This window comes from Hibiscus syriacus, unplaced genomic scaffold (genome assembly GCF_006381635.1).
Source record: "Hibiscus syriacus cultivar Baekdansim isolate YM2019G1 unplaced genomic scaffold, ASM638163v2 tig00110327_pilon, whole genome shotgun sequence".
Taxonomy (NCBI): domain Eukaryota; kingdom Viridiplantae; phylum Streptophyta; class Magnoliopsida; order Malvales; family Malvaceae; genus Hibiscus; species Hibiscus syriacus.
In genome coordinates, this window is record NW_024062684.1 from 824,868 (window position 1) to 850,990 (window position 26,123).

The 26,123-nt window shown below is 37.0% G+C and overlaps 1 protein-coding gene and 1 pseudogene across 1 annotated transcript; both read right to left on the reverse strand.

Annotated features, from left to right (window-relative positions):
* Positions 1 to 6,324: 6,324 nt before the first annotated feature.
* Positions 6,325 to 21,798, reverse strand: LOC120118244 (annotated as a pseudogene).
* A 902-nt stretch (positions 21,799 to 22,700) lies between these two features.
* On the reverse strand, positions 22,701 to 24,131 carry LOC120118175 (transcription factor MYB16-like). Its single transcript, XM_039138302.1, has 3 exons — positions 23,893 to 24,131; positions 23,683 to 23,812; positions 22,701 to 23,576 (listed from the first exon to the last, which is right to left on the reverse strand). Exons 1-3 carry the CDS (start codon positions 24,107 to 24,109, stop codon positions 22,775 to 22,777), a joined length of 1,149 nt encoding a protein of 382 aa, XP_038994233.1. The 5' UTR covers positions 24,110 to 24,131; the 3' UTR covers positions 22,701 to 22,774.
* Positions 24,132 to 26,123: the final 1,992 nt, after the last annotated feature.

Below are 26,123 nucleotides of genomic sequence, written 5' to 3' on the forward strand. Positions count from 1 at the left end.
GCATGCACATGCAGGACTGAATTTAATTGTGTACAATAACAATTCACAACTACCCCACTGCAATTCACTTAAAAGGTTACTTGTATATGGTAGATAAAATACTATTAGATTTAGAGACCAAGTTAAGATTAAATACTTAAAGGAGTAAATTACAAAAGTTCAAAATAATAGAGATCTATTAAGTATGAAATTTAAAAAATTAGAGGGTACACAAGTTTAATTTCACTTAAGTTTAAATTAATAGAAACCTAGAATACTATTAGACCAAAAGTTTTGGGAAGGGCAAGAGCCATTGTTCAATTTTAATCGGATGAATCATCCGAATAAAAATTTAGTTCAGTTAATCAATTAGATAATTAGATGTTTAATCAATTAACAGTTAATAAATTTTTTAAAACTCAATTATCGGTTAATTCGACTCGAAATTATTAAGAATGGAAGACCAGCTATTTTTTAACCAATTTAGAATTATCAAAGTTTTGATTAATTCTAAATTCAACGGATCTTTATCTCATTTAGTTATTAATTAAAAAATTAATTTATTTATTTAATTCAATCACCGGTTGAATGAATCAACTGAATATCTTTACAAGAATCTCTCCCATGTATCTTCTTCCTTGATTAGACATGATATTATTATATGGTTAAAATGAAAATACAAATGAACTATTATGATATGATACGATAAAAGAAGAATATAATATAAATATATTGAGAATGTTCTGCTATCGTCATCAAACTGAAACGGGCGTTCACTTTCAGCACCGGTTGGTTTCTTTAATGGAGACAAATTGGATTATAAGAGAAAATATTTTTATAATTTATTAAAAAATTAATAATTTATTATTGTTTGTTAAGAGGACCTATCCCACAAACTAAATGAAGCATTGATTGAATATTGTGAAAGAAAAAGGTGAGGGATTTTGGCGAACCATCTTCGAATGGAGTCTAACGGAAATAATAAAAATGTTGAATGGACCGTCAGAGATTCAATTACCAAATAATAATTGAAGAGCTCTCACGTCTGTCTCTTCCCAGTCGACTAAACATTTATTAAGCTGTAGACATTGTTTTTGTGTCCAAATATTTTTTTATTATAAATATTCAATATATAAAATACTCGATATGGTTCCTTTTGCTTTAAATATGATCAAATTAATTTGCTTTTAACATTAAGATCAAAGTCGAGTTTAAGAATCGATCCAAACATCTTATTACGTCCAAAATTAATATACTAAAATTGGTTATATTATCTTGAAACATAAAATGGCTACAAGAATATGATTAGTAGAAAATAGTAAATGAATCATGTTGCTAGGGATAAAAAATGAAGTAAGTCCAAAATTGTAATTAGCTGAAACCTTGATTAGAGATTCATTATGCGTCAAATTAGGATCAAATCACAGAAATTAAACTCACAGGGACCTAATTAATAGAAGCTAAACTTATTAGGCTTCATTATTAATTAATTTAACTAATTAAGATCTAATTGCAAACAACTCAATTTATTATTAATTAATTTTAACTAATAAAAGACCCTATTGAAAGAAGCTAAATTTATTAAGTTCAATTATTAATTATTTTAACTAGATAAGTATAGAACTACAAAACACCGATAAAAAAAAGGAGCCTTATTATAAAACCTCTCTACACCTAAAGGATACCCCTATTCAATGTCAAAACCATAACCCAGAAACGATTCTATGCACATCTCATCCTAAACATCACCATACAGACACAGCCGTAGCTAGAACGAACTAACACTACCATTACAAGGGCTTTTAAGCATTACCGACAGTGCAGCCTGCACTTAATATCGAAAATTCACACATACAATAGCAAACTTACCAGAAACGAATTAACTAATTAAGGACCTAACTGAAATAAGCTAAACATGTTATGTTCAATTATCAATTAATTTAACTAATTAAGGACCTAATTGAAATAGGCTAAACTTATTAGGCTCACAAGCTATTACTTCATGATAAAAAAGGTCAAATAGGATAATATGCAACAATGAGAGACTTTAACATGCAGTTTTACCAAAGTAAAGAAATGCTAATATGAAAGGAACACTAGGTGGTTGATCCTGGTTCAAGTTGAGCCCCACCCAGACACTAACTATAATGTTATTATCCTCGTGGCATTAAATATGTTTATTTTGAATATTAAAATTGTCACATTTATAATATCTTATTAAAAAAATCAATAATAATATTTATCTTTTTATTCTCATGTGTCTTATTCTTTTAAATCTATTAAAATAAAATTATCAAATATATTAATTACTTTTTGGGATAATTTTATCATTTATCTCATTTTACGTAATCAAATTTATCTCCTAAAATTATATGCTTAGTCAACATGTGACAAAAAATAATGGGACGAAGAAAGTATATATATATATTTTTCATTTCTTCCTCTTTCACAAAAAATATCACTTTTCTCTTTTTTTTTTTTAAATTCATCCATCGATCGGTGTTTGTTCCGTTATTGTTGTGCGTCGATGTCCAATCATCATTGATTGTGATCCTCTGATCTCAAATTTCACCAGTATTTACATCTCAGTCTTGAGTCCAACTCCAATCTTTATTATATCAGAAAATGCCCTAAAATTAACGAATTTGACTCGATACCCTTTGACTTCTCCTTCATCAATCTTTGTCGCCAGTTGTTGGATGAAATTTATCTTGATGTATGTGCTTCTCCACGCTTCTTTGCTCACTTTCACCGCTCAATTTGACAAATGAATACCTCAGTCGTCGTTGTTCTTCGTTATTTTGTTTGGGTTTTGGGTTTTAACTGTTAATAGCAAATTAAAGACTTCTTGAAGGTGAACATGCCCACCTTAAAATATAATTTTTTTATGTTAATTATTCATTTCTCCACATCTTAAAATTGTATTTGTGTCTATCTCATACGGACAACTTTTGTTATTAATATATATGTGTTCACCCTAAAAATTATTTATGAGTCCACCATTAATCGTCGTCGTGGAATTACAATTTATTCTTCGGAGTTCGTGAAGGTGTTTAGATAGGGACACAAATACTGCCATCGAGAAAAATTGTTTGTTAAATTCTTAGAGATTTTAAGAAAATATTTGACCAAAATTTTAGGGTTCGAAGATATGAAATTTTATTTGACTAGTGTTGATAGGGATGTAAGAAACAGACCCGTCTATTTGCATGTTTATTCTGTGACACATCACATGTCCTTAAATTTGGGGGCTACATACATTAATGTTATTTAGGTTTGTCCATGTATATAGGGATAGACTGAAGAGGGCAGTTGGGATTGTCCCCTCTTAGAATTTTAAAATTACCATATATTTTATGTTTTTTCTATTGAAAAGTCTATTTTCGTCTCCCTAAAATTTTATAAATCCGTCCCCTTCTAAAATTTTAGAGGTTCGATCCTTAGCATAAAATTTTACGCCCATCCTTACATATACTACCTTTGTGCCCTAACGATATTTTCGTTCAAAAGGAAAACAAACTTTCTGTATGGTTCTCGAAAAAGTAAAAGATAAACGAAAATTTTGACAATATCTTTAATCGTTTTCTATAATGAATTTTAACAATAAGACCTCGTAGATCACTTATAATTTTAAACTTGACAAATTAACTTTTATTATAAAATATTTTAGTGGTTTTATTTTAATATGATCCATCCATCTTTCGGGACGCGCTTGATAAGAAATAAGAGAATGAGATGATTGGAAAGACTTGGGTGTAAGAGATTGTCAAGTAGAATTTGACTGGATTCAAATTTGAACCCGAATATGAATTTTCGAGTTAAGTTTTTTTAGTAATGGGCTTAGGTGGATGGATATTGGGCTTTTTAGGCTGGATTTTGGTAGTATTTATTTGAGTTGTAATTTGGTTTGGGTTTGGTGAAGGAACAAATTGGCTTGGGCTCTAACAAATTTTGTATCTACACATTTAGTCCTTTTGTATTTATATTTTTAAATAATGTATTAATTTTCAAAATAATTCAATTCAATGCCCATTAAATATATCATTATACAAATTTCAAAACTATCATAAGAGTTATCATTATTAATTTAACGACCGATGAATTCATTGAAAATTAAACAAAGTTTTAGAAATCTAATTAGTAAAAGTTTGTGTTCAATTATTATAATAAAATCAATCATATAATTTAATAAAAAATAAAATAATATACTCTAAGTTAAATATATCTCACTGTCACTTAATATCATAAACTTATTATTTGTAGATAACATTATCAATATTTTTTTTAAATTGTATTGTATGATTAAAAGAAAGTATATGTTCATAATTTTACTTAATCATTGACAACATGCACATATTCTGTAGAAACAACTGTTTGAACTCAATACCTTAAAATAAAACAATACTTCCTTTAACTATTAAAGTCTCTTCAATGGATTCAAACGTTTTGAGTTCTTAAGAAATAAAAGAGTTCTATTTTGATAAATAGTTTAATTTTCATTGTTCTATTTTAGATAATATATATTTTTTAATTACGAATTACCATTAACTTTTTGTTGATGTTTTTTTATAAATTTAGGAGGAATATAAAATAGTATTTATTTCAACACTTTAATAAAAACTTATACCTTGCATATGCATGATGGACCACCAAAGATGCTTAAAATTGACAAATTACCAACCAAAAATTTCCTTACGAATCGGGGGTTGGTGTTTGATGGTATTGATTTTCTTGCTACTGGTGTGGGTCGGGAGTGGAGGAGGTCGACCATCTTTTTGTGAACTGCACCTTCATTGGATGTTTCTGGTCTGTTTTTGCTCAGTAGTGGAGTATTGCTTGGGGTGAGCGAATAGTATCGAGAACCTGTTTCAGTTTTGCTTTTCTGTTTACCTCTCCGCCATTCTGAAAAGCACCTGCCTGGTGTCAATCTCGGCTGCGCTTTGGAGCATTTGGTTGAATCGTAATGATTTGGTGTTGAAATGACCATCCAGCTCAGTTGGTAGAACACAAGGTTCTAAACCTTGAGGTCGTGGAATCAAGTCCCACGGAGGGCATTTCATAATTTGGAGGTATCCTACGGAAGCTGCTCTCAACCTGGTGTTGGGGGCAGCCTACTATCTTACCTCCCCTTACCTCATACATATGGGAAAAAAGGGACAGCCAGTAATGATTTGGTGTTCAATGGTAAGTGTTGCATTCTTACAGACCTGATTTTCTACTCTAAACTGCGAGCGTTGGTGTGGTTAAAAGCCATAAAATCTAAATTTTCAATTGATGAATATGCTTGGTGGGAAAACCCAAGGTTTTGCCTATCGGATTCCCTTTGTTCTAAGTCGGGGCGCTCTTCTTTGGCTGCGAACGGTTGGTCTTTCTTGGTAGCTCGAGTGTTCAAGGCGAGTTGGGGTGGGTGTGGTGGTGTTCTTCGTTCAGCCTCTGGAGATTTAAGGGCTTTATTTTCCGGTCCGACTCGAGTCTGCAGTGAAGTGGTGCATGGAATTCTTGCGATTAAGATGTCATTAGACGTGGTCTTGGAAGCTAGGCCTTTAGTTGTGTTGTCGTTGACGGTGGAATGTTCTTCTCACGTTGCTTAAATTGGATCCATAATCCTATTAATAGTCCTAAGTGGTTTTGGTCGCTTCTGCTTGAAATTAATGAAAAGTGAAATTGTTTGATTCTGTGAGCTTCAAGCATACCCCTTTTTCTTTTAGCTCTATGGTAGAATGGTTGGCAAATTTTGGGTTGTTAAGGCTTGAGGTTTTTAATGCGTGGTGGTAGTTATTTGGTATTGTTTGATTATTTTATCGTTTTGGTTGTTTTTTGATTGTTTGGCGTGTTGCTCATTGGATCTTGATTGTTTGGCTGGTTGAAGTTGAAGTTGAAGTTGTCTGATGTGTTCTAAAAAGGAAGCTGTGTGGTCCAGGCTGGGCCTTAGGTTGCTTGGATCCATGTTGGAGATGTATGTCGTGCCTGGTTGTTCTGACTTTAGGGGAGAGTTGGTTTTGCTGTTGGCTGGTTTAATTCGTCTGTCCTCCATTTCTTTTCTGTTGTGCTTTTCTTGTTGTTGGTGATGATTGGTGGTCCGATTATGTAATCAGGAGTTGGATTAGTACAAGTCCTCAAATTAATTTATCAAAATTCGTACTTAATGAAATTTTGATTCATTAAATTAATGGTGGATCTATAAATATTTTTTAAGGCGGGCACTCGCATATTAGCAACATAAACTTTTTGAATGGGGTGAATACAAATAAAATTTTAGAGTTGACACTATTAATAAAATAAGTAATTAACCCATCGGAATAAAATTCGGATGACTTACCCACCCTCAACACTACATGTCTCCGCCAATGCATTAAATTATGATCAAAATACAGAGATATCAGATGATAAAATGTTCGGCAAATCAGGCACGCCATCCCAACCCATCGGTGCATCCAAAGTCAAAGCTTCGGCATTTTCATAATATTCAACCTTAAATGAGTCCTCAAACCATGCATCTATGTCGGTAATCGTTTCCTCAATTTCTTGCAATTGGTTCGATTCATCAACGCATTTCAATGCATCACACCCCGTTTCACCATCTGTATAGCCAGTGGCACTGTGTCCACTGGCGGAGAAACCGAGATCCTGGCTGGTGAAGGCGAACAAGCTAGCAACTACACCTTGCCATCATTGGAGTACGTCTAGGCACCTAGGTCGACTGAGCCGATTTGGACTTCGGATGGATTGGATTAGCGCCCAGGATGGCCTGTTTCGAGTCACGGACCAACCTAGCCTCGGTCTCTAGCCGAACACTCTCCCACTGAGTCATGTGGCTTAGATTTGAACCGTTCTTGATCGAACCAGACTGGGAGGTTGATGCATCTGCGCGGGGCTTGTGAGTCATTGGATCGATACCTAGCTTTACCAGCCTTTTCTTGATATGCGTATTCCAATGGTTCTTGATCTCGTTGTCAGTCCTGTTCGGCAAGTGAGCTACCATGACCGACCACCTAAATAAATTCGGACAAACCAAAAAGCGTGAACATCAAAATTTAATAACAACAAGCTAACTAATTACCTGTTTCCAGGAAGGGCATGGAGTTGAATGATGGTTTATTCTTCTCGTAAACTAAACTTTCCTCTTTTAATATTAGGTCTTAGGTAATTAATCCACCTCAACCGACAACTCTTCCCACATCGTTGAAGTCCTGTATACATAAACCAAATTGAAAACCACGCAAATTTTAAACAAAGTTATTACATAAAGACTGGGAAAATGATTATAAGGCTACCAGCTTACTCAGGCAAGGCACGCCAGTTGTTGGGAAATAAACGAGTAAACAAGTAATTTCCCTATAACCAGATTAGTGAGAATGCGAAATAAAAGCGGAAAAATAATACTCGAAATTGATAACGGAGTTTAGTCAATTTTGCTTACGTCTCTGGACTGCTACAGATCTTTTACTAGAGAGAAAATTTACAGGTGTTTACAAAAAATACTCACTACTCACAAGAAAACTCTCTAGTATTGGGAGAAATAAATGATTTTTTTGGGGATGGTTTTGAAGCTAAATGAACTAGGGTATTTATAGTCGAAACTTAAGGACTTAATCTTGTAAATACCCTAAAGCCTAGGGATTAATTGTGATTATCCCATTATGATTTTTCAACAAACATCTACCAAACTTTGAAAAACTATTTTTCAAAGAAACATTTACCAAACTTTGAAAACTATTTTTAAAGAAACATTTACCAAACTTTGAAAACCATTTTTTCAAAGTTGGTTGCCAAACTTGAAAATCATTTTAACAATACTTTCAACAATCTCCCACTTGAAGACTGATTTTAATCTGTCTTCACACCTCGATCAATGCAACAACTTTTCTAGTCTTGTTACTCTAGCATGCCAACTGAAGTTGAACACAATTTCAGTTTGTTTGTAGTCATCGTATTTGTCAACATGTCTGCCGGATTTTGAGCTCCACTGATCTTTTCAAGTTTCAAAATCCCATCTTCCAGAAGAGACCGGATAAAATGATATCGCAATTGTATGTGCTTTGTCCTAGAATGAAAAGATGGATTCGTTGCTAGATGTATAGCACTTTAACTGTCGCAATACAAGACATTGTTTTCTTGTTTCTTGCCTAACTCTTCCAAGAAACTTTGGAGCCAAACCATCTCCTTGTTGGCTTCCGTAACAACGACATATTCTGCTTCAGTTGTGGAGAGAGCAACTATCTTCTGTAGTTGAGAAACCCAACTCACTGCAGTTCCTCCTAGAGTATAGACATACCCTGTAGTGCTCCTTCTGATGTCAACATTTCCGGCTAAGTCAACATCTACATAGTCTGTCAGTATCGTATCTCCACCTTTGAAACAAAGTGCTTTGTTTGTGGTACCCCGCATATATCTGAGGATCCATTTGACTGCTTCCTAGTATACCTTGCCCGGATTATTCATGTACCTGCTAACAACTCCCACTGCTTGAGCAATATCTGGTCCGGTACAAACCATGGCATACATCAGACTTCCAATTGCTGAGACATACGGCACCTTCACCATGTGTGCACGTTCTTCCTCCGTCTTTGGTGACTGTTCTTTGGAGAGTCTGAAATGAACACCTAAAGGTGTATTTACTGGTTTAGCATCTTGCATGTTGAACCTGGAGAGTACTTTGTTGATGTACTCAGCCTGTGATAATATCAAAGTCCCCGACTTTGGGTCTCTCTTGATCCTCATCCCAAGAATCTGCTTTGCAGCGCCCAGATCCTTCATAGCAAACTACTTCGACAATTTTTGCTTCAAGTTTATAATCTCTTGCATTTCTGAGCCTGCAACGAGCATGTCATCAACGTACAACAATAAAATAATGAAGCTATTATCGAACCTCTTGATGTAGCAACAATGATCTGCTTAGCATCTGGTAAAACCATTGCTACCTATGAAGCTATCGAACTTCTTGTACCACTGTCTAGGAGCTTGTTTTAAACCATACAAGCTCTTCTTCAACCTGCATACCAGGTTTTTCTTGCCTGCCTGTATGAAGCCTTCTGGCTGCCTCATATAGATTTCTTCCTCCAAATCACCATGAAGGAAAGTTGTCTTCACATCTAACTGCTCAAGATGTAAAATCTCTGTAGCTACAATTTTTAACACCAATCTAATTGTAGATAGCTTCACGACTGGAGAGAAAATTTCATTGTAGTCAATACCTTCTTTTTGCTGAAAGCCTTTGACAACCAATATTGCTTTGTAGCGTTTGCTCCCATCGTGCTCTTCTTTTGATCTTGTAGATCCACTTGTTATGGAGCGCTTTCTTGCCTGGTGGTAATTCAGCTAATTCCCACGTCTGATTTGACATAAGCGAGTCCATCTCATCTTTCATGGAAGACTCCCACTTGACTGAATCCTCCACTTGCATTACTTCATCATAGCACTCTGGTTCACCATTGTCAGTCAATAACAAGTAGTGCAAAGAAGAAGAATACCGTTGGGTTGGTTTAGGAATTCTGGAGGAGCGTCTTAGTTCCGGTATGCCTGGTTCTTCTTGAACTGCTTCAGGACTGATCTGAACATCATTTCCAGAAATCTCATCGAACTCAGCAAATTCCTTTGTTTCAGCTTCGATGTTTGAGCTACTTGATTCTATGGTTGATCTGTCTTTGTACATCACATTCTCATTGAAAATGACATCTCTGCTTCTAATGATCTTCCAATTTTCGTAGTCCCAAAACCGATAACCGAACTCATCACCACCATAACCAACAAAGACACATTTGTTGGACTTTGCATCAAGTTTACTTCTTTCAGCAGAGTTTATGTGTACATAAGAAATACAACCAAACTGTAACATCCTCCATGCCGGGTTAGTGATTAATTTGCAAAGTTTCAACATTTGGTGATTTAAGTAATATGATGGAAGAGTGTAATGATTTATTTGAGTTATTTGGTGTAGGATTTAATTATAAAGAAGGGGAATTAAGAGGGTAAAAGAGTAATTGAGTAAATGAATTGATTAAATATTACTTGGGGATTATATTAGAACCACGTTCCAGAATTCTCTTATTTCTTCTTCCTTCTTCCTTCTTCCTTATTTTCTTCTCTTCCTTCTCCCAAACGTGGAGCTTGCAAGTAAAGGTAAGAAACTGAACCTTGGTAGTTTCTTTGATTTTTAAGATTGGAATTGAAAGTTTGGATGTTATATAAGCTAAAGGAAAGCTTATATGACATTAAAACTACAAGATAAGCGTTTTAGAGATAGATTTGGAAAATGAGTTTTTAGATGAAATTTTGATATGGATGAGTTTTTGATGTTTGAATAAGATTTTTGACTTGTCAATAAGCTAATTAAGAAGTATGAAGTCATGGAATTGAAATTAGAACAAGTTGAAATTGGAGTTAGATTCTTCAATTCTATATGGATGAGTAGTTTTCTTAGTTTTAGAGGTATTGAATGGATAATAATTAGTTTAAGTAAGTGTATGAGAGCTAAGAGGATTAAAGGGATTGAAATATGTATGTTTGAGCTGAAATGAGACGATTTCTGGGCTCAAAATAGGATTTCTGGGTTAGGGGAATCGGTACCCATTCAAGGGGAACCGATACCCCCTCAACGAATATGAATTTCCAGAATACTAGAGGGGAATCGATACCCCCAGGGGGGAACCGATACCCCCTCAACGAATATGAATTCCAGAATGCTAGTGGGGAATCGATACCCCAGGGGGGGAACCGATTCCCCCATGAGAAAAAAAAAGAGAAAGAAAAGAAAGAAAGACTAAGCTATAAATTCCTTAAATTAGTAAGCTATTAAAGCTTAATTTCAAGACATAGACATCTGATGATCATCTTGAAAATTATGTTTATGTAGATACCGAGCCTACTCGAGTTCGGGAACAATCTACAAGTAGAATCGATCGAGGAAAAGGCAAAGAAGTATAGGTGAGTGCATATGCATAGCATGATTATAGAAATATCCTGCATTCTAGACTTGTGATAAGTCTAGATTTTTATATCTTGATACATGAGCATATTCTGTATTATGAGACATAACATGAGTTCATATGAAAATGCATTATATGACATGAATATGTGGGAAAAATTATGAGCTATGTGAAAAGGTAAGAAATTACATGTCTACGCGATATAGACTACGTGAAATGTAAAAGCCCATGTTATGTAGATGAGAACTATAGGTATAGTTGGCATGCCAAGGGTAGAGGGTCTACGCGGTTCTTTAGGACATATGTATATCCTTTGGAACATGTGTGAAGTCTTAAAAGACACATACTTGATCCCTAGTATATGTATATGATTCTTAAGGAATTCTATGTGGTCCTTATGGACATCATTATATGGCACTACGGTGCAATTCTACGCGGTTCTTTAGGACATATGTATATCCTTTGGAACATGTGTGAAGTCTTGAAAGACACATACTTGATCTATAGTATATGTATATGATTCTTAAGGAATTCTATGTGGTCCTTATGGATATCATTATATGGCACTACGGTGCAATTCTACGGGGCACTTCGGTGCATTTATACGAGCTGTGGTGACAACATAGTGCACAACCTCACATTACTCCGATACCTTAGGTTCTCAATATGCTATCATGGGCCAATAAACTTATTAATACAGATTCATGAATGTTACAGTCATACGCTTACAGGTATGGATATTAATGATGTATACTACATTGATTAAGTACATGTTTGCATCTCATTTCATATGATCATGACATTTTCATTACATTGCCTTATTATTATTATTGCCTCACTAAGTCGATGACTTAGCGTGTGAGTGTTTCACACGTAGGATCCGAGGAAATAGACGAGACAGGTGAAGTAGCTTGACAGTATTACTCCTGCAACTATCAGATCAGAAGCAACTTAATCAGTAGGTCATTTTGTTATGTAAATAGCAGTTGGCATGTAATTAAAGAGTTAAGTTGTGTATGCTCTGAATATTTTGGTAAACTTATATTACAGTATGTATATTATTGTATTTTCTTAATATAAGATCAAATATTTTACTATTATTTATTAAGAGTTGTGTTTTAAAGTCAATGTAGTATCTCTGACTCATATCCGGGTCGGGTATGGGTTGGGGGTGTTACATTTAATGGTATCAGAGCTATGGTTTAGCCGATTCTAGGCATAAACCAGAGTCTATAGAGTCTTTAAATGGAATACATGCCAACAAATAGCGAGAACTTCTGATCTGGTATAGTATGGGTATGCTGTTTTGCTAATAGAACAATGTGTTTATTCTTATTAGATGTCCGGACATAATAGCTCCCGAAGTGAAGCGGGAGAAGATAGGCATGCTGAAAGCAGTAATTCACCTGCCCTGGCCAGGCAGGGTGAAGAACAGGCATCTCAAGGAATGCCTGTGCAAGATCAAGATACGTTCTTCAGAACGTTAGACGCTATTCTGACGCGTCTTCAACCTCCTGCTCCACTAACTCAAAGAATTAATGTAGCAAAAGAGTTGAGAAGTTTAGGAACTCCCGAATTTAAGGGAGAAGCTGAGGAAGGTCCAGTGTCAGCGGATCTTTGGTTGAATGATTTGAAAATCATGTTAGATGGTCTCCACTGTTCCGAAGTGGAAAAATTAGATGGAGCTGTGTCTTTATTGAGGGGTCAGGCGAGGATATGGTGGACGAACGTCACCATGAGGATGTCAACCGACCAGTTGACTTGGTCTTTGTTTTTAGAAGAATTTAAAAACAAGTATATTGGAGATCAGTTTATCCGACAAATGAAGCAGGAGTTTATGAATTTGAAGCAGATGAGCCGCTCTGTATATGAGTATGAATGTGAGTTTAATAAGCTGAGCAGGTTTGCAGCTGAGCTTGTGCCTACTGAAAAAGATGCTTGCGAGTGGTTCGTGGAGGACTTGCGCCCTAGACTTAAAGAAATGTTGATAGTACTAAACATGTCCTCGTTCCAGGAGGTGATCAATCGTGCAAAAGCTCTTGAAAGGGCTCAGAATGAAAGATTTGGAGACTCAAGAGTTCAGACATCAAAGAGGACGACTACTTCTTCTAGCTCAGTACCAACAAAAAGGGGAAGAGACTCAGAATTTCGATCGCAAACTAGATCAGAATCAGTTGCATCGTCTGCTAGGGGAGCAAGTCAGGCAAGACCTAGACAGACGCAGTCAGTGGAATCTGGTGTTTGGAGATCTACTCCGAGTCAAGGGAGACAGTGTCAGCACTGTGGGAAAAATCATTATGGGACTTGTCGTATGGCTGCTGGGACTTGTTTTCGATGCGGGGATGCCGGACATTTTGTCCGGGATTGTCCATTAATTGTTGGTGAGCCGGCACCATCTGGAAGAGCTGGTTCTTTCTCACAAAGAGGACGAGGAAGAGGCAGAGGAAGGAACCTGTCTGAATTCTCTGCTCAACCTGAAGTTCGATCCACTGCTCGAGTATACAACCTAAAGACCAGTGAAGACCGGGATGACCCTGATGTTATAGCAGGTACTTTTCAGGGATATGATAAATTAGTATTGGTACTGATTGATCCGGGTTCTAATTATTCTTATATTACAAGTAAGTTAGTAAAGGAGTTGAGGATTCCTATAGAAGCTACGAGTAATGTGATGATAGTAACTAATCCGTTAGGGCATAGTACTCAGGTGGACAAAGTCTGTAAGGGGTGTCCCATAAAGGTTCAGGGAATTGAATTCCCTGCTAATCTGATGGAATTACCCTTTGACGAGTTTGAAGTGATTCTGGGAATGGATTGGTTGTTTCATTATTATGGGAATGTCGACTGTAGATTGAAAAAGGTAACCCTGAAGAGTCCAGAAGGAATAGAAGTTAATGTGATCAGTGAAATGTGTAATCCTTTAGCAAATGTAATATCTGTGATGTCTGCCAAGAAATTATTGCTACAAGGATGTCAGGGTTTTCTTGCAAATGTGATTGATTCAAGAGCTCAAGGGAAAAGTTTAGAGGAGATACCAATTGTTCAAGAATTCCCTGAAGTTTTCCCGGCTGAGTTGCCAGGATTACCTCCGGATAGAGAGGTAGATTTTCAAATTGAAGTAGTGCCGGGAACAGCTCCGATTGCAATGTCACCTTATCGAATGGCTCCGAAAGAATTGCAAGAGTTAAAGAATCAATTACAAGAATTGCTAGAGAAGGGATTTATCCAACCAAGTGTATCGCCTTGGGGAGCTCCGGTGTTATTTGTTAAAAAGAAGGATGGATCAATGCGCCTTTGCATTGACTATCGACAGCTCAATAAGGTGACCATCAAGAACAAGTATCCCCTTCCGCGCATTGATGACTTGTTTGATCAACTAAAAGGAGCTTCGGTATTTTCGAAGATTGATTTACGTTCGGGTTATCATCAATTGAAGATCCATGAGAAAGATATTCCGAAAACAGCTTTCAGAACGAGATATGGTCATTATGAATTCATCGTAATGCCATTCGGAGTAACGAATGCACCATCTGCTTTCATGGATCTTATGAACAGGATTTTTCAGCCTTATCTGGACCAGTTTGTTGTTGTCTTTATTGATGACATACTGGTTTACTCGAAGTCCATTGAAGAGCACAGCACACATTTGAGGCTAGTTTTGCAAATTCTCAGGGATAAAAATCTCTATGCGAAATTGTCTAAATGTGAATTTTGGCTAGACGAAGTAATTTTCTTAGGGCATGTGATCTCGGCAGTTGGGATTAGAGTAGACCCTCAGAAGGTTAAAGCTATAATGGATTGAGAAGTTCCTAAGAATGTGTCTGAAGTTCGGAGTTTTATGGGACTTGCCGGTTACTATCGAAGATTCGTTAAGAATTTTTCTATGATTGTACTGCCTCTAACAAAGCTAATGAGAAAGAACGTACCATTTTTTTGGACTTCTGAATGTCAAGAAAGCTTCGAAGCTTTAAAGAGAATTCTGACGGAAACTCCGATATTGGTTCAACCGGAATCTGGCAAGAATTTTGTAGTATACAGTGACGCATCCCATAACGGGTTGGGGTGTGTATTAATGCAAGAAGGAAAAGTGGTAGCGTACGCATCGAGACAGTTGAAACCACATGAAAGAAATTACCCCACTCATGATTTAGAAATGGCTGTTGTAGTATTCGCCCTCAGGATTTGGCGTCATTATCTTTATGGGGAGCGTTGTTACTTATATACGGATCATAAGAGCCTGAAGTACCTGATGACTCAAAAAGAATTGAATTTGAGACAACGTAGATGGGTAGAGTTCTTAAAGGATTATGATGTGATAATTGACTATCATCCCGGAAAGGCTAATGTGGTAGCAGATGCTCTGAGTAGAAAGACGTTTGCAGCTTTACGAGCTATGGATGCAAGATTATCTTTAACGGGAGACGGTGGTCTTTGTGCAGAATTAACCCTTAAACCAACATGGTTGGAATGAATAGGAGAATTACAAAGTAAAGATGAAAGGTGTTTGAAAAGAATTGAACAAGTAAAGAACAAAGAGATTAAAGACTTTGAGATTAAGTCAGATGGAAATCTATATTGTAAAGGAAGAATTGTAATACCCGACAATGACGACTTGAAGAAGGAGATATTAACAGAGGCTCATTGTAGTCCATTGACGATGCACCCGGGTGGAACCAAGATGTATATGGATTTGAAGGATCGATTTTGGTGGTCAAGGATGAAGCGAAGCATCACAGAATTTGTGTCTAAGTGTTTGATATGTCAACAAGTCAAAGCCGAGCATCAAGTTCCATCAGGATTATTGCAACCGCTTTTCATTCCTCAATGGAAATGGGAAAATGTTACGATGGATTTTGTTGCGGGGTTACCCTTGACTCCGAACAAAAGAGAATCAATCTGGGTAATTGTTGATCGATTAACTAAGTCAGCGCATTTCCTCCCGGTTAGAACAGATTTCTCTATGGAAAAGTATGCAGAGCTGTATATTAGAGAAGTTATTAGATTGCATGGAGTACCTGTTTCCATAGTCTCTGATCGGGACCCTCGATTCACTTCTAGATTCTGGAAATCTTTGCATGGAGCGTTGGGGACTCGTTTAAACTTTAGTACGGCTTTTCATCCTCAGACTGATGGGCAATCAGAGAGAACTATTGAGGTATTGGAAGATATGCTGAGAGCATGCGTAATGGAATTTAAAGGATCATGGGAAAAATATTTACCGCTGGCAGAGTTCGCTTACAACAATAGTTATCAGTCGAGTATAAAGATGGCTCCCTATGAAGCTCTTTATAGAAGGAAATGTCGTACGCCTTTGAACTGGTACGAGCTTAAAGATAAAGAAGTGCTTGGTCCTGAGTTGATTCAGGAAGTAGAAGAAAAGGTCCTGATAATTCAGAGTAACCTCAAAGCTGCAGCAGACAGACAGAAATCATATGCAGATCTAAAAAGGAAAGAAATTGAATTTCAAGTGGGAGATAAAGTGTTTTTAAAAGTGTCTCCATGGAAGAAGGTGTTGAGATTTGGTCGAAAAGGAAAATTGAGTCCTCGGTTTATTGGACCATATGAGATTGTAAAGAAAGTAGGACCTGTAGCATATCAGCTAACTTTACCACCTGAGATGGAAAAGATACATGATGTCTTTCACGTTTCAATGCTTCGAAGATATCGATCGGATCCCTCCCATATTGTAAATCCAGAAGAGATCGAGGTACAACCGGATATGACTTATGAGGAAGAACCGATTCAAATTTTAGCAAATGAAGTTAAGCAATTGAGGAACAAGACTATTCCTTTGGTCAAAGTGTTGTGGAGAAATCACAAAGTAGAAGAAGCAACGTGGGAGCGTGAAGAGGATATGCGACAGCAATACCCTCATTTGTTTGTGCAATGAAAATTCGAGGACGAATTTTCTTAAGGGGGAGAGATTTGTAACATCCTCCATGCCGGGTTAGTGATTAATTTGCAAAGTTTCAACATTTGGTGATTTAAGTAATATGATGGAAGAGTGTAATGATTTATTTGAGTTATTTGGTGTAGGATTTAATTATAAAGAAGGGGAATTAAAAGGGTAAAAGAGTAATTGAGTAAATGAATTGATTAAATATTACTTGGGGATTATATTAGAACCACGTTCCAGAATTCTCTTATTTTTTCTTCCTTCTTCCTTATTTTCTTCTCTTCCTTCTCCCAAACGTGGAGCTTGCAAGTAAAGGTAAGAAACTGAACCTTGGTAGTTTCTTTGATTTTTAAGATTGGAATTGAAAGTTTGGATGTTATATAAGCTAAAGGAAAGCTTATATGACATTAAAACTACAAGATAAGCGTTTTAGAGATAGATTTGGAAAATGAGTTTTTAGATGAAATTTTGATATGGATGAGTTTTTGATGTTTGAATAAGATTTTTGACTTGTCAATAAGCTAATTAAGAAGTATGAAGTCATGGAATTGAAATTAGAACAAGTTGGAATTGGAGTTAGATTCTTCAATTCTATATGGATGAGTAGTTTTCTTAGTTTTAGAGGTATTGAATGGATAATAATTAGTTTAAGTAAGTGTATGAGAGCTAAGAGGATTAAAGGGATTGAAATATGTATGTTTGAGCTGAAATGAGACGATTTCTGGGCTCAAAATAGGATTTCTGGGTTAGGGGAATCGGTATCCATTCAAGGGGAACCGATACCCCCTCAACGAATATGAATTTCCAGAATACTATAGGGGAATCGATACCCCCAGGGGGGAATCGATACCCCCTCAACGAATATGAATTCCAGAATGCTAGTGGGGAATCGATACCCCAGGGGGGGAACCGATTCCCCCATGAGAAAAAAAAAGAGAAAGAAAAGAAAGAAAGACTAAGCTATAAATTCCATAAATTAGTAAGCTATTAAAGCTTAATTTCAAGACATAGACATCTGATGATCATCTTGAAAATTATGTTTATGTAGATACCGAGCCTACTCGAGTTCGGGAACAATCTACAAGTAGAATCGATCGAGGAAAAGGCAAAGAAGTATAGGTGAGTGCATATGCATAGCATGATTATAGAAATATCCTGCATTCTAGACTTGTGATAAGTCTAGATTTTTATATCTTGATACATGAGCATATTCTGTATTATGAGACATAACATGAGTTCATATGAAAATGCATTATATGACATGAATATGTGGGAAAAATTATGAGCTATGTGAAAAGGTAAGAAATTACATGTCTACGCGATATAGACTACGTGAAATGTAAAAGCCCATGTTATGTAGATGAGAACTATAGATATAGTTGGCATGCCAAGGGTAGAGGGTCTACGCGGTTCTTTAGGACATATGTATATCCTTTGGAACATGTGTGAAGTCTTGAAAGACACATACTTGATCCCTAGTATATGTATATGATTCTTAAGGAATTCTATGTGGTCCTTATGGACATCATTATATGGCACTACGGTGCAATTCTACGCGGTTCTTTAGGACATATGTATATCCTTTGGAACATGTGTGAAGTCTTGAAAGACACATACTTGATCCATAGTATATGTATATGATTCTTAAGGAATTCTATGTGGTCCTTATGGACATCATTATATGGCACTACGGTGCAATTCTACGGGGCACTTCGGTGCATTTATACGAGCTGTGGTGACAGCATAGTGCACAACCTCACACTACTCCGATACCTTAGGTTCTCAATATGCTATCATGGGCCAATAAACTTATTAATACAGATTCATGAATGTTACAGTCATACGCTTACAGGTATGGATATTAATGATGTATACTACATTGATTAAGTACATGTTTGCATCTCATTTCATATGATCATGACATTTTCATTACATTGCCTTATTATTATTATTGCCTCACTAAGTCGATGACTTAGCGTGTGAGTGTTTCACACGTAGGATCCGAGGAAATAGACGAGACAGGTGAAGCAGCTTGACAGTATTACTCCTGCAACCATCAGATCAGAAGTAACTTAATCAGTAGGTCATTTTGTTATGTAAATAGCAGTTGGCATGTAATTAAAGGGTTAAGTTGTGTATGCTCTGAATATTTTGGTAAACTTATATTACAGTATGTATATTATTGTATTTTCTTAATATAAGATCAAATATTTTACTATTATTTATTAAGAGTTGTGTTTTAAAGTCAATGTAGTATCTCTGACTCATATCCGGGTCGGGTATGGGTTGGGGGTGTTACACAAATACTCTTAAGTGTGAAATGTTTATTTCTTTCTTACTCCAAACTTCCTCTGGTATTCTGTCTTCCAAAGGAACCGAGGGCCCACGGTTGATCAAGTAAGCTGCAGTGTTGATAGCTTTAGCCCATAGAAATTTGGGCAATCCGGCATGTATCCTCATGCTTCTGGCACGTTCATTCAGAGTTCTGTTCATGCGTTCTGCTACGCCATTCTGCTGCGGTGTCATGGGAACTGTTGTCTCCATCTTGATCCCATTATTTGCGCAGAAATCTCTGAATCTATGATTTCTGTACTCTCCTCCATTATCAGACCTCAACCGCTTGACTTTCAAACCAGTCTCATTTTCCACCATGGCTTTCCATTTTCTGAAGGTATCAAAGACTTCTGATTTCTTCTTCAGAAAATAAACCTACACATTCCTTGTAGAATCATCGATGAAGGTGACATAATATAATGAGCCTGCAAGAGATGGAACTGGAGATGGTCCCCATACATCATTATGAACCAACTCTAACTTTTCAGCCTTGGGTATCTTACCAATCTTTGCAAAGCTGACTTTATTTTGTTTGCCAAAGATGCAATCCTCGCATAGTCCAACATCTACATTCTTTAGATCCGGCAACTTCCCCTTTGACAAAAGTGTCTTCATCCCTTTCTCGCTCTTATGGCCAAGCCTTTGGTGCCATATGTTTGATTTTCCATCAGCATCTACTACTGCAATGATATTCTCTAAATTTGAGGTTATATAGAGAGTACCAGTTTTCTTACCACGAGCAATGACGAGTGCTCTTTTGGTAATCTTCCATTCACAGCCTGAAAAGGTTGTGCTAAGTCATTCACCATCAAGCTGTCCTACATAAATCAAATTTCTTTTGAGGCTAGGAATATGTCTCACACCTTTCAGTGTCCCGGTGGTCTAGTTTGGCAACTTTAGTCGGATGTCTCCTTTTCTGACGATCTTCAAGGTTTCATCATTAGCTAGATGAACCTTCCCAAAATCACCACTGACATAATTTTCCATGATTTCTCGGCATGGGGTGGAGTGGAAAGATGCCCCTGAATCCAAGATCCATGATTCAATCGGACTGTTGACGCTTAGAATCATGGCGTCACCTGTCTCATCTGTCACGTTGGCAGATTCATGTGCACTGGTAATTTTCTTCAGTGCTCGACAATCTCTTTTAAAGTGACCCTTCTTGCCACAATTATAACAGGTAAAATATCTCTTTCCCGTTCTGGATTTTCTCCGTTTGGATTTCGATCTGCCATGATTTGAATTTCTTTTTGAAGTTCTCCCTCTGGACTCCGTGTGCAAGGCTGAGGAGGTTGATGCTTCACCCGATTCTCTCCGTCGAATTTCTTCGCTCAGTACCAGATCCCGAACATCATCGAATTTCAATTTACTATTTCCCGACGAGCTGCTAACTGCTGTAACAGTAGCATTCCAACTGTTTGGTAGAGATGATAAGAGAATTAAAGCTCGAACTTCATAATCGAATTCAATTTCCACTGAACTCAACTGAGTTGTGATTGTGTTGAGTTCATTTAGGTGTTGTGCCATCGATGCCCCTTCCGTCATCCGCAAATTGAATAATCGCCTCATCAAGTGCACTTTGTTTGAGGCTGGTGGCTTCTCATACATACTGGAGAGAGCCGCCATAAGACTCGTCGTGGTCTTTTACTTTGCTATGTTGAAAGCAACATTGCGGGATAACGTCAGTCGGATAACTCCGAGGGCTTGTCTGTCGAGAAGATCCCAGTCTTCATTCTTCATGCCCTCTGGTTGCTTTCCCGAGAGAGGTTGATATAGATTTTTCTAGTACAGAAAATCTTCAATCTGCATCTTCCAAAAGCCAAAGTCCGCACCATCGAACTTTTCAATTTTCACATTCCCTTCGTCTGCAGCCATCGCTCTCACTCGAATCTGGTTTCGTTTGGATCGTTTCTAACAATTCTTGCGAACCACCGTATTAGAACACCTCCGTCGACAAGCTCGTATCGCCGATAAATTTTTTTACTATTCAGGAAATTCACTATTCACGTGAATAGTAATTAATAGTAACCTCGCAAAAAATTGACAAAATTCACAATCAAAAGCTCTGATACCAGTTGTTGGGAAATAAACGAGTAAACAAGTAATTTCCCTATAACCAGATTAGTGAGAATACGAAATAAAAACGGAAAAATAATACCCGAAATTGATAATGGAGTTCAGCCAATTTTGCTTACGTCTCCGGACTGCTGCAAATCTTTTACTAGAGAGAAAATTTACAGGTGTTTACAAAAAACACTCACTACTCACAATAAAGCTCTCTAGTATTGGGAGAAAGAAATGATTTTTTTGGTGATGGTTTTGAAACTAAATGAGCTAGGGTATTTATAGTTGAAACTTAAGGACTTAATCTTGTAAATACCCTAAAGCCTAGGGATTAATTGTGATTATCCCATTATGATTTTTCAACAAACATCTACCAAACTTTGAAAAACTATTTTTCAAAGAAACATTTACAAACTTTGAAAACCATTTTTTCAAAGTTGGTTGTCAAACTTGAAAATCATTTTAACAATACTTTCAACATCCGTGGTCATGATTTTTAATGTAAGCCATTAGTATTTCGTCTTCTTCAGCTGTCCACTGCCCTCTCTTTAAACCGGCCACCTTCTTATTGCCGTTGTTCAGAGACGACCGCTGCCACATTTTGGCCGTAAACCGAAGCAAAACGAAATAACAGGCTGCCTGAGAATTGGGAGTTGAGTGAATGAATTTTGATTTTCTTTTACTGAATGGTTAATTGAAGTGATTAGTTGAGAAGAGAAAAAAAGGACAGAATATGAGAAAGAGAGGAAAATTGGTTGGGAGTGAAGAGTATTAGTGATGTGTGGTGAATATATAAGCGATGATAATCAACTGGAATTGGGCTACCTGAAAATTTATGAATGAATGTCTAAATAAACGAGTCCAATCTAAATAAACGAATCCAACCACTTGGTTTTGGTGATAAAATTGACCACCCCACTTGAATATTGTTTTCGATTTGAATTTTGTTCTATTGATATTATTGTTCATATAATACATAGTAAAACTTGAGATTAAATATATTTAATACTTAAATTCTCTAATTATTTTTGCGATAATTATTTATATGTTTATTATTTGAGATTGTGATTTGATTGTAATTTGCAGAGTTTGAAAAGACTAAGATCAAGGATAGATTAGGATGAACACAATATTTTATGTTGGGATGGATTTATTAAATTTTAAGAGTAAAAATAAATTGTCAAAAATAAAAATATATAACTTATGAGTATTTAACATTTTCAAGAACGACTGTTCACTGACCCCTCGATGCATCTCTGCCTAGGGGTCCTTCCTCCTCCTTGGCTCCTACTTTAGACGACTAGACCTTCTGATATATATTTGTTTTGGCGTTGAAAATAATTAGCATCATATATATGTTTCAAGATTTATTGATCTTGAATTCTCTAATTTGGTGCCTGAACGTTCGAAATAATCATTAATCATAACATTGACGTTCGAAAATAATTAGCAGTCTGATTCAGAATCACATTCGAAATGATTAATCATTGCATGCACGCATAAACTCTGTCGATTCGCGGTGATTGACAAAACAAAATGATCATTGTACTGCACAATATTACAAAATGGTGATACATTACTCTAACATCCAGACACTATCGGCTATTGGGCAGCTTCCATTTGATGCTTCAACTTCCTTCGATGAAAATGAAACTGGAATACCAATCAAAGCATCTGATTCTGATGAGTCCTCCTTAAAATCTGCAGCAGCAGCCGCTATGTTATCGGTAAACCACGTGTTTTCGGTTGCGTACGTCGTCACCTGATCTTGTGTTAATGCCATTGTCGACGATGTAGACTCATCCTTCCAGTCTTCTAGTTCTTGCATTTGATTAGTACGTTTCCATTCATCCATGTAAACCAATTCATTGTATGTATATAAATGATCGGTGGCATTGCAATCTACGACGGTTTCACCGATCGGAATTTGAATCGGAGCACTTGAGGAGTTCGACATCGAGGTTGGAGAGTCAATGTTGTCTCGGTTAGGGAAGTTAAACATGCCGGTAACCATACCTTCCCACGCTTTGAGCACATCGAGACACTTTGGTCTCGGCGTGCTTATAGGTAGAGGATCAGTCCCGGGGTGAAACTTCGGTTGGATTCGGCCGAGATTCGGCAAGGCCTGTTTATTCGACGAATCACGGCTAACTGCAGCTCTCGCTTCCGCTTCGAGGCGAGCCCTTTCCCACTGAGCCATATGGTTTAAATTCGCATCGTGACATCCATGTCCAAACGAGCCGAGTGCATCGACCCGAGGCTTGTGGGTCACAGGATCGATCCCCATCTTGATTAGCCTCTTCTTTAGATGAGTGTTCCAGTGGTTCTTGATCTCATTATCAGTTCTCTTCGGCAAATGAACAGCTATAGCCGACCATCTAAAATTATAAAACCAAAACAAAAAAGAACACAATTCAAAGCTCCATGGATTTCTTTTCAAGATCAAACAAAGGAAAAAAAAAAGACTGGAATCTTAATGATCACCTGTTGCCAAGAAAAGCATGGAGCTGAATAATGGTTTGTTCTTCCTGTAAACTAAACTTTCCTCTCTTGATATCAGGTCGTAGATAGTTAATCCATCTCAACCTACAACTCTTACCACATCGCTTTAACCCTAAAAACAAAACAAATAAAAGATTAAACGCAATAAAAAGAACATAAAATTCAAGCTCATAGAGTTCATAAATCATTCACCGGCTTTCTCAGGCAAGGAGCTCCAGTTTCCATGGCCATGTTGTTGAATATAAGCGGTGAGCTTTTGGTCTTCTTCAGCAGTCCAGGGCCCTCTTTTCAACCCTTCCTTTTCATGGCATGAAGTAGAGCGACCCATTATCAAAAAACCCGATGAGTGGAAGGCGATCGAGACTGAGATGAGCTTGATTCTAAGCCTGGTTTGATGAAGGCCATGCATGGATCGCGAGAGGTAAGCTTATTTAAACTGAAATAATGGAAACGGGGAAGGGTTAGATTGTTGTAATTAATACCAGATATATCTGGACAGATCGTGCCATAAACAGGGTGAATAATATTGAATCTTCATCGTGTTAAAATGGGTTGCTCTTTGTTTGGTGAAATTAGTGGTCCTCTACATTCAATTTCTTTTCCCATAATTATGACTTACAAATGGTTAGGATAAAATTAAGTCGTACATAAATTAGGGTTGTCGGGTGGTTGAACATCTATAATTTTTAGAGTTAATGACATTGTATATGATTCTTATTTTAAAATAATCTTTGAAATCTTTTTATGGTATTAATTTTATTCTCAAATTACAATATTTTAAAATTGGCTCTTAAACATTTCATCCCTAAACTTTTGTATGGTTTTGGGGGAGGTTATTGGGATTTTCAAAAGTTTGGGATCGATTTGGAATGAAGATTATAGTTTGAGGACCAATCTAGAATGAGAGCGATAGTAATTAGAGTGTTAACAAGTTTATGTACCAATTTAAGATGATAGAAACAATTAACTCTTTTTAAAATAGGTTTAAGAGTGAATCAACTATTCCCATTTAAAAATGTTTTTTCATGTAATTAAACTCTTAAATTAGTAAAGACATTTGACCTGTAACAACCTGATTTTCAAAATAATATTTAATTGAAATTGGAGGTAAATTGTGAAAATGGGTGAAATTAAGTGACTAAAGTATAATTTATGAAAACTTGTATGCCATTTTCAAAGTAAAGGAAATTCAAGGACCAAGCCCTGAATTTCCCCTAAAAGTGTCGGCAAGTTTGTTATAACTAACGTGTTTTCTGATTTCAATCAGAAAACACAAAAGCTTTTCTTCAATTTTCTTCCTCTCACACCTCCATTTTCAACTCCGATCCAAACGCCGTCCGAATTCCGATCGTTGTTTTGAAACCACCGTTGTGTTCATCATCGAGCGAGGAACCAACCCTTCAAATTAATTGAAGCGAAACGCGGCCAAACGTCGGGAATTTCCAGTCAAAGTAGCGACGGTTTTGTTAGCTCTATCGCCGAGGAAATCTTAAATTCACCGCTGATCGTTACTCCGTTTACGACACCTCCCGCACCATCGTGTTCCTTGTGCCGTTCCGAGTTCACCGGTGTCAACCTTGTCCGCCGTAGACGGCGGCGCGTGAGGAGGTGGTGCAGTCAAAGATTCGGCCGATTTGAAATCGAGCTCTCCGCCGTTCAAAAATTTGAACCGATCGTTGTAAGTATCTTGAAATCGCTCAAAATAATTTTTAGAAATTTTTCCGGGATTTTTAGGGCCCCGGAGGACACCTCACGCGCCACACGCGCCGCCGCAGGGCGAGTGGCTGCTGGAAACCGGTTTAACCGGTTTTCAACCGGTTCTGACCGGTTTGACCGGTTTCAACCGGTTCGAACCAGTTTGACCGGTCTGAACCGGTTTGACCGGTCTGACCCGACCCGACCGTTGACCCGACCGTTGACCCGACCCGACCGTTGACCCGACCTGATCCGACCGTTGACCGTTGACCGTTGACTTTCTTTGACCAAAACTTAGAATGGCTTTGACCGAGCATTAAACGATCGTTAATCTTTTCCGAGTATACCTATCCTGATAGTTTTCGACGTGCCGAATCCGTTTCCGTGGTCCGTTTTGTCAAATTCAAATCCGAAGGTCTCCAAATCTACGGTCAAAGTGGTTGACTTTGACTTTGACTTTGACCAAGAATTTGAATTTTCGAAAAGTCATACTTTATGTTTTTCGACGCCCTGATTCCGATTCCGCAATCCGTTTGGCCAAATTCAGACTCGAAATACCTCAAATTGATAGTCAAACCCGAAAAATGCGTATATACTTAAGAAGTTTAGCTTTGAACAATTAAATAGGATTTGAGACTGATAAATATTATTGTTTGAAGGTACAAGAGACTCTCCGGATCGTTCGACAGCTCGACCTAGCTCTTCTAGATCAGTTAAACCACGTGTGC